Here is a 13934-nt window from a genome sequence, read left to right on the forward strand (position 1 = left end):
TGTAAGGGTGCCTGAACTTTCATCGCTTCCTTTTGCTTCCTCTCAAGGACTGGATCATCGCGCCCAAAGGCTACGCTGCCAACTACTGTGACGGGGAGTGCTCCTTCCCGCTCAATGCGCACATGAACGCCACCAACCACGCCATCGTGCAGACCCTGGTGAGCGCTCTCACTTGGCTGTTAAGCGGGCTCAGGCCCAGATCAGCTGTCCTTTCTAACAGTGCCCTCCCATGCTTCTATCCCGGAACAGGTTCACCTCATGAATCCCGAGTACGTCCCCAAACCGTGCTGTGCACCAACTAAGCTGAATGCCATCTCGGTTCTGTACTTTGACGATAACTCCAACGTCATCTTGAAGAAATACAGGAACATGGTTGTGAGAGCGTGTGGATGCCATTAAGTTGGAGCTAGCTGCAGGGGTGATTTTGCCCTGGATTCCTAACTACATCTGCCTTAAAACCCACAAACAAGCACAGTGCTGCAGGGCGCTGATGCTCCGGAATCGTCTCTCGCTGGTGCCTTAGCCCAACGAGGACTTTTTGCCGATGACTTCCCCAGTTCACACCTGAGCAGTTGCTGGTCTGTAAGAAGCTGCAATGCTTGCAGTACAGGCTGGAGAAATGCAGACACAATGCTCAGCTCCCCCAGTCCCACCCAGATTAGCTTTAGCTTTTAGATCTAGCTGTTTGGGGTGTAAGCGGAGAATAATCTTGAAGGAATATTAACTATCCCCAGTCGAAAGACCAGATGGGTCCGTAGCAGCTTCGCAGGGAGATGCTGCAGGTGACAGCTGGAGGGAGGCGAAAGCTCTGTCAGATTCCATCCCCAGCAAGGCCAGCTCACACAGGACCTGCAGCCTGGCCATCGGCAGGCTTTGAGGAGGTGCCTTTTGTATGCTGCTGCAGTTCCATGTTTTGTGTTGATGCTTGGTGGTATGAAAATGTACTGTATTCGGTCCAAACAAACTGTAGCATCTCCACACCCTCCCCCTCCCGTAACAGCTGAATTCTCAACTAGAACCCAAAGCAGATGGACTGTACTTTGTGGCCGGGCCATGAGGCACCTGCAGCAGCCTTCATTTAAACCATGCACCAGCACAGTGCGATCCTGCATCCTTAGGCAGACTGGTCCCGCAGGCACGCTAGCGTCAGGAGCGCTGGCTCCAGCAAACGCTGCTCTCTGCTTTCTGCACAGTAGCATTCCATGGCTCAGGGCTACAGCAGAAACCCACAGAGGAGACCCTGCCCCTTAAGAATGGGTTTGTTGAGGTGAGCGCCCTGTTTGTGAACCAAAACCACAACTTCCTCTTGTAGAAAGTTAAGACTCAGATTAAATCTTAGGATATTTTTTAAATGTCTTTTTCACAATCATGTACTGGGAAGCCAATTTCATACTAAACTGATTAAATAATACATTTACAATCTGTAACTGTTTGTATTTACAGCTTTTTTGTAAATAGAAAGTATAATTTATTGTCTATTTTATATCCATTTTGCTGTAACATTTAAACAAAAACCAGACTTTTTTTTTTTTTCTTAAAAAAAAGTTTATTTAGAAAGTATAAACCAATTGTACCACTTGAGTTTTCTTTTAATACAAGACTCATGATGCAAAGCTGAAGCCACTGTGAGCTGGGCTGGTAGAGCTGGTTCGAGGACAGCTGTGACCCACACATGATTCATAATAAATGTCTGTAACAGGGGCTGGCGGGGTGCCTTTGCTCCTGCTGCTCAGGAAGTAGATGTGGTCTTGTTTCCAGTCTCCTTACCACACATTTTATGCCAGGTGTTGACTTCACCCTGCTCATGGGAGGTGGGTGAAGGGTCTGGGCACAAGGTGGTTCTGAGGACAAGTAGCTCAATGGTGACAGAGGCATGGCCCCAGCTGCATCTCTGCAGGGGTGAGAGCAGCAGCGTCTACCAACCGGGACAGCAGGAACTGGAAGGAAGCTAGTGTGCCATCCAAGCCTGGGATACCTGGGCAAGGGCAGCCCTGCTGACTGCAGTCTTTGGTCTTGAGGTCAAATGAATCCCACTGCTCACACATTATTAGAAGGATGGTCAGGCTCCTTGAAGGTGGACGTCATGGAGCAAGCTGCTAAAAGGGACTGCTTAGGAAGAGAATCAGAAGCTGTTTCTAGGAAGGCCTGAGTGGAGTGGAAGAGTCTCCCTGGTCCTTGGACCTGAGAAAGCCTATCAGGTGCTTTTGCCTGGGGGGGCAAATAGGATGGCGAGAACCCACCCTCTCACTTTCTGCAGAAGGCATCTATGTGTCCCACCCTATGCAAAGCAGACAAGAGGCTCCTTTGAACAGCATGAATATTCTGGGCACACATCAGAAGTACCATTTGTTAATGCTTCTCCAGTTGAGAGGTAAGCCATAACAACCAGGAACCCAACAGTGGCTATGAAGGGAGCTTCAAAGCTCCGTGGACAGAAATCTCCACACTATGGACCTCCACGTTATGGAGTCAATTGTGACCTCAGATCAGGGGGACATCAACAGTGCCACAGGCCACCTTTCCAGAACTCAGGCAATTAAAAAAACAAACAAACAAAAAAAACCAAAAACTGCTTCTGGATGATGGGCTCCCTACATCCACCAGGAGCCAACAGAGCTGAGCAATTTTGGTTTTCCTTGACTACAGTAGCAAAGGAACCCAATTTAATCTAGTCGAGAGAAGGTTAGAGGATGGTTTGCCACTGAAAATATTTGCTTGGCCCAGGGACCAGGAGCTATGACTAGAGAAGCTTAAGGTCCACAGTGTGTGGTGGCTGGGGAAGCACACAGGAAGCTACACAGCTCGATACATTCGCTTTCTGATTAACCACAGTGGAGACGCGCATGTCCGTGAGACGTCACTGTTATGCACTAGTGCATAAGGCTTCAACGGGGGTTTCTATAGTTCATCCTTCGCCTGGCGCAGAACAAAGCTGTGTAAAGAGTCAAGGTCTCTACCTCCATTGTGCTCACCCACTTTTTCACCTCCTCGGAAAAGCAGCAACGTGGGATAGCCTCGTACCTTTAAAAGAGAAAAAGAGAGTGCTTTAAATTACACTAAAGAGATGGTTTGGTCAGTAAAGCACAACACAAGTAGGAGGACTTGAAGCTGGATTTCCAGCACCCATGTTTAAAAAAAGAAAGAAAACAGGCCCCGCGAGCTCATCTGTGATTTCAGTGCTGTGGGGTTGAGACTGGAGGATCCCAGGGCTCACTGAGCAGCCAGCCTAGCCCATCAGTGAGTTCCCAGTTCAATGAAAGATCCAATCTCAAGAACTAAGGTGGATGATGACTAAGACATCTGATGTCAACCTTTGAGAGCTCACAGACATGTGCACACAGAGCAACAACAACAAAAGCTGCTGTCAGTCAGGCTGGGAAATTCTGTGGCTAACGTCAGTGGTAGTTTCACTGGGGATGCATGAGGCCCTGGTTCCATGCCCAGCCCCACACATATGAAAGGCAAACTATAAATGGCACGCACATAGCCTATAACATCGAATGATGAGGTCACAACAGATTGGCTCTCCAAGGGTGGGGGTAGAATCACAATTTCTTTCAGCTTCACCCTTCACAATACATGTTCACAATGGAAGGCTGAACTCTTGGGTGGTTAGGACAAGGCAGCTGCTGGGCTGTGGGCAGGCAGGGCCCTGGAGGGCCACTCTCAATGGCTGGCATCTCAGGATAGTACAGCCAGAACCCCGAGCCCCACTCTGAAAGGCCAGCCTTTTTCTCTGCTTCAGTGTCCTTTGTTTCTCAAAAGGCACAACTCAAGAAACGAGCCACTCTCTAGGGAGACCTGAATAAACTCATTCCATGATGCCAAGTGACAGTGCCCTGGGGCGCTGACCCGAATCTTCAGCCCCTCTCCCCAGGCGTATTTTCCCCCGAGATTCTCACCGAGTACTTGCTGCAGATGTTCCGCTCAGCTGTGCAGTCTACTTCTGCGATGGTGACTTGTGCCAAGCCAGGGAATTCCTTTTTGGAGAGCTCTTCCCAGGTAGGAGCCAGATTCTTGCAGTGGCCACACCTAGAAGAGAACAGGGGCAGCTGTACTGAGACGCGGGACAGGGTGAGTCTGTTCCGCCCACATGGTAGTCACCGTGACCTCAAATCCATAACCACCACCAGCTACTCCCACTTGAGGACACATAGGCCCTTCCTCTCCTGGGAAGGAATTGACAGAGGTGAGCAGGTTTGCAAAGATGGATTTTAAGCCCACGTCCAGAGCGTGGTGAGTGGAGCTGACACATGGAATCACTGGGGGAGCAGAGGTGAACTGGACACCCGTGCAAGGACAGCTTAGACTGGACGGCCTGGGTGGAGATGCCTTGATGTTTCAGCCACATCAAAGAGGCCACAACAAAGTTAGGTTCAAATCTTCCCTTCTGTCCTGACACACTTTCTGCCTTTCCCACTACAAGAGGGTCTTCTTTTTCTCACTCCATCTGCACAGCCTTGGGGGTTTTATAAATAAAATATAATTTCAATCGGGTAGCATTTCTTCTTTGTTGTTGCTTTTCTTTGTAGCCCAGGCCAGCCATGGACTCAGTCCTCTTGCCTTAGCTGCCCTGGTGTTAGGATTTCAGGCACGAGTCACAAGTCAGGTCCTCATGAACAGTACAGCCGAGTGCAGAAGCTGGTGAGGGTAACACAGCAACCTCTGTGTATTTGGGCTGACCGTCTAATAATGCTCCTCTATGTGCTCTGCTTGCTCAGTGGACCGTTGCACTCATGAAGACAAAGTGTTGCCGCGATTTTAGGGCTCAGGGAACTGCGATTCAGGGCCATCAAAGGACGCCCAGAGCCACAACCATTCATGGAACCCATCGACTCCTGTGCCAGGCTATCTAGGTCTGTTTGCTCTCCATCCACTCAGATTCTGGTCCCTGAGGACCACACAGCAGGAAGGCTCAGGTAGGTAACTAGGTCATGTACTAAATGGCTCTACGAGAAAGCTGAGCTCTCCTGAGTGTTTCTACGCCTGTCACAATTCACTTCCATTTCTGTTTGTGCCTAAGTAGAATGAGCTTTAAAGTAAGTTTGTGTCTTTCTCTATAAAAGAAGTGTTGCTGGACAAGGTCCAGAGGCATCATTTACTGCAGGATGGCCTGTTTGTAAACGGGACTCTTGCCCACTCGGCTGAGAAACATGCTGTGACAGGGCACTGGCACAGTTGTCTCAGCAGCTACTTACCATGGAGCATAGAACTTGATGAAGGTTATTCCTTGCGCAACAGTGTCCTCGAAGTTCTTCTCGGAGAGTGCCAACACAGTGCCCTTCAGGGAAGGAAGGTTGATTTAAACACACCGATTAAGGCGGGAGAGCAGGAAGAGAGGATCTGGCCAGAGCAGGCCACAAGTGACATGCAGGGCAGCCAGATCTCCTGATGGGCAGAGACGCTGGCACAAGGCCCAGGGAGGCCCAGGGTACCATGCCCAGGAGCTGCTGGGGGAGGGGGTGCGCAGGACGTGACCTTCACAGACCGCACAGCCCTCTGTTCTGCCCATGACCAGACTAGGGGCTTCAGGGACCGTCCCCTGGGGCTCTGCAGTGTGGACCAGGCCTGCAGCCCAACTCTGGGTCTGCATGGACTCACATGCCACTTTTCTCTCCTGCCCTGCCTCTCTTCAAGCATGTACCTCCTCTAGTCAGCGGGAACCTAGCAGCATCGACGTAGTAGGAGGCTTTTACGACACCCACAGCAATGGGCTTCTATATCTGCTGACGTGCAGAATACGTAAGGGTGTGGACCAACTCAGGCTGGAGGATTTCATGCAGGCATCATTTCAAAACAGTTCTCCCTGGACAGCTCACGGGATCTCATCTGCACTTCTCTAAAAGTTCAGCAGCCCTCCCAGAGTGGCACTGTGGCGCATTCATCACAGTCCGGGCCTCCAACGGTACACTGACCTAAGCGGGGCCACTACAAACACGACCATCCATCCTCTGTCCAGAATAAGCAGCATGCTCTCTGAAAGGCCAGATCAGAGGTGGAAAACTGTTATAAATAGCCGTGGTGTGTGACAGCAGCGCTTGCAGTGTGTAATTACCCTGTTAGGGATGGCACACAGACTCCCCTAACGTTTGTATGTGGTCACACTTCATAAGCCAAAACTCCGGGCTATCCCTGACCAGTAGGAGTCCATGTAAGGAATGGGTCCCAGAGCTTGGGGAAGCCTATTGCTGCCTGACCAGGAGACAGGGCCAGCTAACACCACTGACTTCTCCAATTTCCAAAGACCTGGGTTTTCTTGACTGATGGCTCCAGGGAGTCTTAACCCTCTGTGTACATAGCGGGCATTCAGTGAGGTACTCAGAGTCACTGCCCTCATCCCAGGGGACAGGGCATGCCCAAAAAGCCTGCCTGTGGCTCCTGTGGCCCAGTGCCTCCCCGTCAAAGGAAGAGCTCAGCAGTGAGGGTTCAAGTAACAACGTGCATGCAGGTATACACTGGCACCCGCAGGGTGCTGGTGCTGGGGACCTCCTATTCCCGAGTTCAGGGTCTGCTCCCGCGAAATGACCGGGCATGTGGATAAGATATGCACACAACCTCCCGTATGCTTTAACTGGTAGCTATCACTCAGTGTGGCCTTCCAGCCCTGAGCTGAGTCCTGTGCTGATGATCCACTGTTTCGTTTCTACCCTCTCATGCACAGAGCCTGGAAACCAGCCCCAGGCAACCAAAGGTACCACTGCCCACTCGCCACTTCTTACCTGTGTTTGATCTGCCACCACTGGCCAGAGACTCCAGAAATCTGAGCCACCTTGGACCCCTCCTCTTCCCTCACCCAGGCCCCACAACCGTCCTCACTGTGGTGGGGTCCTTAGGCGCCCCTCCTCCTGCCCCACTGTCTCGCCTTTACCACGGTCTCCTTGTCATCCAGCACGCAATACAACAGTGTTCCCTCTTACGCCAGCAGCTGCAAGTCCTCCTCCTGAAGCTGACCTGCTCAAAACTGCTAGGGCTCCACACTCAAGGCTCCTATCCCTCCCCACTCTCAGGCACCCCACTGCAGCACTGGAGCAGGCTCCTCTCAGAGCCTTCCTGCCAGGCTGTGGTCCAGCTCTGAACACAACAGCAGATTCTTCAGGCTGGATCTGGCTCCCATGCGCCCCCCTCTGGCAACGTTTGAACTGCTGATTCTGCAAACACTTGCTCATTTCTCTTCTCTCTAGGCTTACTTCTCCAGGCTTGTCACAGTGCCACGACACCTGCTCATATATTTTCTCATTGTTTCCTCCAGAGACCCAGCACCTTTCACAGCCCGGGAAACCGTTACAAAGTTTCTGCGTTTGTTTGTTCCTGGCAGCCCACTGCAGTGCCTAGACTCTGCCTAAGGCTTGACAAATGCAAAACTAAGTCTAAAACCCAAGATCCCTTGAGGCTGGAGAAATGGCTCAGTAGTTAAGAGTGCATGCTGCTCTTGCAGAGGACCCAAGTTGTTTCCCAGCACCCATCCATGCTCACAACTGTCTTTAATGCCTGGTCTGGGGGATCAGATGCCTCTGGTCCCTGCAGGTACCTGCACATACACCACACCCCCACCTACACACAGAATTAAATATAAACCTTAACACCCAAGACCCTTGGACGGAGGCTGCCTAAACAGATTAAATATTCTTCAATCTGGCCACCCAATTTTCTGCATAGCCCTTCCTACTGCAGATCTCCCAGGCCCCCTTGAAACAGGGTCAAAGTAAAATGACAGCAGCCAGCTCTGGAGGAACCAGAAATGGGCAGCAAAAAAGGCTCATGCCAAACTTTTACCTTTATCATTCCCAAGCAACTAGAGCCAGAAGGACAGACCCTGGGGCCTTTGACACCACTCTGCCTTCGCTCAGGATTTTCTCACATCTACCTCAGGTTTTCTCAAAAGAAACCTCTGCTGACCCTGGCCATGAGAAGCACTCAATAAAAGACAAGAAATCACCTTGCACTGAGAAGACTGTAGGTAGGCGGGACCATCTTCCCTCCATTCTGTCAAACACCCACCTTGTCACCTGTGTGCTCGGCCGCCAGCACAGGGACCTCTGAAGGCTCAACAGTCTCTGGAGCCGCCTCTGGACCCTGCAGCTGTGACTCCACATAGTCCCTCAGTGACTCCAAGTCCCGCTTTCCCTTGTACTGATCCACCTGTCCAAGATACAGGGATGCCGTCAGCATTCTCAGCCGCATGCCTTGCCATCGCAGCTGTCCGGTTACGCAGGCCCCCATCAGGCCTCCCAGCTCCAGCCGTGTGTCTCTTGTGATATTTGCCTGCTCCAGCTTAGATGGGAAATAGATTTAACAACACTCTTCTCCCCCACGCTACACATCATCAGAGTCTAAAGTAGGGGCTTTCATCCATCCTACTTCCTCGAGAATTCTGAGATGCTGACCATGGACAAGGCATGGAATAGGGCAGAGAGAGAAAACCCCACCAGGAGCAAGCATTCATACCAGAACATGGGCCTGCACAGGTGTCTAAGCCCAGTGAAAACCCAAGCTACCAAAAATGCCTCGGAACAGTTTGACAGGTATCAGTTTTCTTCATCAGTTAAGGGAAATACACGCATTGTATTCCACTCTACACACTCCTCCAACAGGTGACAGTGGCCATTCCCTGCCCCTAGAAACTCCCAGCAACTCAGCCACGATGGCCGGTGGAAGGATTATCCCCACACAGCACACGGGAGCTGAGGACATACCTTCTTGCCATCTCGAAACCAGAGCAGAGTGGGATAGCCTCGGACCTGGTTCTCCGAGCAGAGTCCATAGTGCTGCGTGCAGTCAACCTGAAAACAGCACAGTAAAGCACCAGTCTGTCTCTTCATGGTCTTGTAAATGCTATTATCAGACAGTTTGTACTTTAAAAAAGTTTTAATCCAGATTCCATAGCATCCTTGGCAGCAATCTTCAAGTTTTAGAAAGACTTTGCCTAGAAGCCACCCACAAATACACCCATGCTGAGGAGACACGGTGAGGTCTGTCTTGAGAGAGGAGATTTATCTGAACTCAACTGAAAATGGCCCCACCTGGCACCTGGGAAGGTTCTGAGCTAGGCTGCTGAGAGTAGGACACCCCCTAGGCAGCTCCCAATGCCATGGAAACCTACTGTCACTCGTAGTTACAGACTCAAATCCAGGCTGGGGACACAGCAAATGCTTAGCACGCACAGGTCCCTGCAGTTTGCTAACCATGCATACCACCCCCTCACCCCCGACACCCGAGTGGGAGCAGAGTAGTCTGTGTTTAATAAGAACATTTGTAAGTGTAGCACTCCAGCTTGTCCAAGTAAGAATTAAAGCAGCTATTTATTTTGGTGGGAACTAAACCCAGGGCTCTGTCATATGAGGCAAGCGCTGCTGAGCTACGTTCTCTGCCCTTTTGCTAACATACTGTTATTTTGGGATAGGGTCTCAGTAAGTTGTGGCAGCTGGCCTTGAATTTGTGCTCCTCATGCCTCAAAGTCCAGAACAGCTGAGATTAAGAGACCTGTACCATTGGCCTGGCTCAGATTACTTCATGTAAATCAAAACTCTGCTTGCCTGATATTTTCACAAGCATTTTTTTTTTTTAAATTTCTAAGAGCATTAAAATTAGCCAAGCAGAACTAAGCTGGTTTTCACTGTGTCAACAGAGTAGGCTATAAGACTGCAGCAAGAGCCATTAAAGTATTAAAATGAAGTCCAGGAAGCTTCTCGCTAGGACTGCGAGGGGCACAAGCACTCTCCAAGGTCCTGTCTGAAGTAGCTCCAAGTGCCCAGCCATAAAGGCCCCTCAGTGCCTGTTTCTGCTCATGCCTGCTTCTGCTCAGAGCCTCTACTGAATAAAATCACCTCCCATTAAAACAATGTGAACTCACAAAACAATGTGAAGTAAGTATACCAAGATGGGGCAAGACAGAATGCAAGATGATGTATTTCCACACAGTGGTCAATGGCTGAAATAATCCGTACATTCGCCATTAACTAAGAATCAGTAACAGAACACGGCACTGAAAGCATAGCAGGCAAAAAGAGAAAATCCATACAAGTCACAGTGAGAATTACAATTTACTCAGCCCCCACCCCCCGGGCCAAACTCAACAGCAAACTCTCATCTTCCTGACGACATACGAGGGGCAACCAACCAGGGCCAGCCTGCTAGCTCTACCCAACCCCAGGCTTCTGCTTCTGACCATCAAACCCCAGACACACGGCAGCAAACAAGGCCTATGGTAAGCGGAAGAGGGAGACTTTCACTGGGGGAATTTCATAAAGAGCGAGCGTCCAGTGGGTACCGGAAAGCCGATGAGACTAACCGTGCCCAGACACCCAGGAGCTGTTCTGACAGTTCCAGAAACCCTGGACACAAAGATGCTGTTACACATTCCTTCTGGCTTCTCTGTGTGGACTGCCAGAAGGAACTGTGGCTAAAGTGCATGGTGGGCCTCGCCAGGAGGAAGGGTCTGCTGTGAGCCTGTGTGAGTACAGAACACAGGACCCTTTACGAAAGCTACTGGCTGAGCTCCATGGACCTCAGTGAACATTCTACAAGGCTCTACCCCCTTATCTTCGCACAGCTCCAGGGCTGCCAATTCAGAACTGGCCATCCCTTCAGAATAAATTGGCCAGGGCCATAATTCATCTCCAGGCTGTGGAAAAGCCAGCAGGCTCCAAAACCAGGCTGCCATCTGTGAGGGTGACATGAATTGTCAAGTGGCACGCTAACTGGAATTAATAAATCAAGTTTGCGACTTTGCACGAGGAATGAATAGCAGGCCACTCTGCTAATTAATCCAGCCCAAAGCAGACTGTTTCCAGTTTAACAAGGGCTTGCACTTACCTTGCCAATCTTGACAGTTTCGGAATGTTCGAGGCCCAGAGCCAGCTGCTCCCAGGTTGGAGCCAGAGCTTTGCAGTGACCACACCACGGAGCGAAGAACTTGATAAAGTGGTTGCCTGTAGCAAAGGCCAAGCAGAGAGGAAGAGGAAAGAACCACTTTACACCACAGGACCAGATGCTCAACTGAACGAAGAATACAGCTTTGTTCCCTGGCTTATGGATCTCAAGTCCTTCTGGTAAAAAGGGACTTTGACAGCACATGTTTATCTCTGAGTAACTCAGAATCAAATCTGTCATCTTTGAAAAGTAACAGAAAACTAACTCAGACAGGGAAAACTGGCAGAATGGAAAGCATTGTACATTTGCCCTGCCTCTTTTACCACCCTAACGCTGCCAAGTGATAAATGAGGTTAGCACCAACAAATCTGATGAGGGAGGGACCAGACAGTGGCCATCAGTGCCACGCCAATCACAGATGACAGACATTCTAAGTCGCCAGCAGCCACAGGGACCCCAGCAGCCCCAAAAGCATACATGGGAAAACCCAAAGCAAGGAAATGTGTGAATCCACCAGAGGTTTGATGAACAGGTCCAGACTGTGGGGGATTCCTCAGGTCCACAAGCCATTTGTGTTCCAGCAAACAACATGGAAAAAATGCTGGGACCATGCAGATCAAAAGAGCTTTACACAGACACCCTCAGCCTTCAGTGAGTAAAAAAAAAAATTAAAAATGCATTTAAGATCCATAAAATCCAACATAAACTTGAAGTAAAAAAAAAAAAAGGCATTAAAGAACCCCTGCTCGGGTATAGCCCATGGTAGCTCAGTATCCAAGTGGGTTTCCCTAGTAAGGGGAACAGGAACTATTTCTGACATGAACTCAAGGACTGGCTCCTTTACCTCCTCCCGCCCCTGAGGGAGGAACAGCCTTGCTAGGCCTCAGAGGAGGACACTGTAGCTAGTACTGAAGATACCAGATAAGCTAGGGTCAGATGGAAGGGGAGGAGGACCTCCCCTAGCAGTGGACTTGGAAAGGGACAGGGAGGAGATGAGGGAGGGAGGGAGGGTGGGATTGGGAGGGAATGAGGGAGGGGGCTATGGCTAGGATACAAAGTAAATAACCTATGATTAATATTTAAAAAAATAAAAATTAAAAAAGGCATTAAACTGAACTGTCATATGATGGATGACCAAACGAAGTCTAGTATTTACCAATGCACACCTGAGCTATGAAGCCACAAGGAAAAGGTATAGGTTCTACACACGGGGCGAGGGCCTCTGGGGAGGGAACAGGAGAGGGGTCCGGGATGTGGGTTTATTTGGATAGTTGTCATGGAAAACTGTCTTAAAACTCACTAAGCCCTGATTTTGCTTTCTGTACTTATATATTTTGACAAAAAACAAACAAACAATGAACAAACAAGCAAGCAAACAAAACCCAGAAGATTTTTTTTTTTTTTTAAATAACCCTCCTGGCTAATTAAAAAAGAAAAATATCAAGTCTTTACAACATTATAATCTGGGCACCGAGATTTTTATCTGGTTGTTCTGTTCTACATTAGGCTGACAGCAGCCCCAAATCAGGAGAGAGCCCCAATGAACACTGGACAGTGGCCACAGTGTATGACGGTGGCCTGCCAGCCTGATGGCTAAGGCGATGGCAATAACGCCTTTCAGGGAAATAGTGATTCAATTATTTGACATTATGAGAAACTTATCTTCGAGGCTGAAAACGTCTCTATGCAGAAGACATGCAGAGTGCTGACCTGGGCAGCAGGATGCAAACTGAATTCCCAGAATTCAGCAGCTCTGATGGGAAGCCAGCAAGAGCAGGAAGACACAGCTGCCTTTCGAGGAAAGAGCTCCAGTGAGCCCCAGAACACCACCATATGGGGTCTGCAGAGTGTGTCCCCAGGAGACATCTGCTCTGGGTGGGGCTTGGCTGGCCTGTAGGGGAGTGTCTAGGACAAGAGATTTGGGTGCAATATTCTACACAGAGCCTGAGTCAGTCTGACTTCCCAGTAGACCACATAACTCATTCTAATAGCAATGGAAGACACCATGATAAAGCATTTGAGTAACACAGATGGTGAGAAGACCTGGCTCTGGGCAGGCACAGGCTTCAGGGCCAGATATAGTTCTAAGTCCTTTTTCACTGTGTATGCAACCCAGTCTTCTAGGAGAGGGGGGCTCCTCTCCATGGCAGCACTTGATAATGCAGCCAGCAAGGAACCTGTGTTTGCTTTCTAGCCATGTGTGGTTGAGCCAACTTCTGAAACACGTCCATGTGTTAACAAAGGGAGGTTTGTGTTTTATTCACAGTGGAGACAGTAGGCAGATACTTAGAAGACCAAGTCCAAAAAGTGAGTATAAAGAACACCTAATTTGATTCATAGTTTTAACAGTCCTACTACACTGTTCAAACAAGTAAGAAATGTGCTTGTTTCTGCTGCCAGCCAGTAAACACATGAATACTATTAATAAACTTTCTTATCCAAGGGTGTTGTGTGCACCTAGTGTTCACAGCTTGAGTGGAGGTTTAGGCCAGGCACGTCTACATGGATGAAAAAGGAGGAAATCTATTACCTACGGCAGGCTTCATTCTGCAGCAGTCCAAATGCTGCTGGTGAGACATGAGATGCAACTAAACACTGCAACGAGCCTTCACACAGCAAGAGGAAAAGCCAGCCAGGGCCACGGTCACCAGTTCCAGCCTTACCTTGAGAAACATGCAGCTCAAAGTTGTTGGCTGAGAGCTCATACAAGCCCTGCTTGAGCTCAGGGGCTCTGGGCGGCTCTGCTTCCGGTGCTGGTGTCTGATAGAAAGAAGCAGAGCCATAATGAGGGGAGTTTGTCCTTGAGGATGCAGAGGCACAGAGGAGGCCCTGTCCTTGTGCAGAACAGTCCAAAATGTCTGTCTGCCCTCACCTGTCTACCTCACTGTGCTGGACAAGGCCAGACAGGAAGTCACGCCCGCCAAGCACTCTGGATGCTTTATCAAGCCTACCCTACAGGACTGAACTTCAGGGCAGTTGTCTCCATCCCAAACTCAATCAAACAAAGAAACAGGCTGAAGCCTGAATACCCTAAACCATGCCCTCTTCCTGGACCTGATCTGAGA

General features: G+C 49.7%; 2 protein-coding genes across 2 annotated transcripts in view; one reads left to right on the plus strand and one right to left on the minus strand.

Moving 5' to 3' along the window:
• Positions 1-1529, plus strand: part of Bmp6 (bone morphogenetic protein 6) — a 143728-nt gene extending 142199 nt beyond the window's left edge. Inside the window, exons 6-7 of the mRNA XM_055595092.1 lie at positions 48-158; positions 250-1529. Coding sequence (XP_055451067.1) covers positions 48-158; positions 250-399 — 261 coding nt within the window. The 3' untranslated portion in view covers positions 400-1529. The remainder of the gene's footprint in view (positions 1-47; positions 159-249) is intronic.
• Txndc5 (thioredoxin domain containing 5) overlaps positions 1521-13934 on the minus strand; it is a 29368-nt gene continuing 16954 nt past the window's right edge. The window contains exons 4-10 of the mRNA XM_055595093.1: positions 13533-13629; positions 10813-10928; positions 8694-8780; positions 7999-8139; positions 5199-5281; positions 3903-4032; positions 1521-3021 (exon numbers count right to left, since the gene is read on the minus strand). Of these exons, the coding sequence (XP_055451068.1) occupies positions 2899-3021; positions 3903-4032; positions 5199-5281; positions 7999-8139; positions 8694-8780; positions 10813-10928; positions 13533-13629 (777 nt within the window). The 3' untranslated portion in view covers positions 1521-2898. The remainder of the gene's footprint in view (positions 3022-3902; positions 4033-5198; positions 5282-7998; positions 8140-8693; positions 8781-10812; positions 10929-13532; positions 13630-13934) is intronic.

Source organism: Psammomys obesus, unplaced genomic scaffold, assembly GCF_907164565.1.
Source record: "Psammomys obesus unplaced genomic scaffold, mPsaObe1.curated_primary_1811, whole genome shotgun sequence".
NCBI classification, from domain to species: domain Eukaryota; kingdom Metazoa; phylum Chordata; class Mammalia; order Rodentia; family Muridae; genus Psammomys; species Psammomys obesus.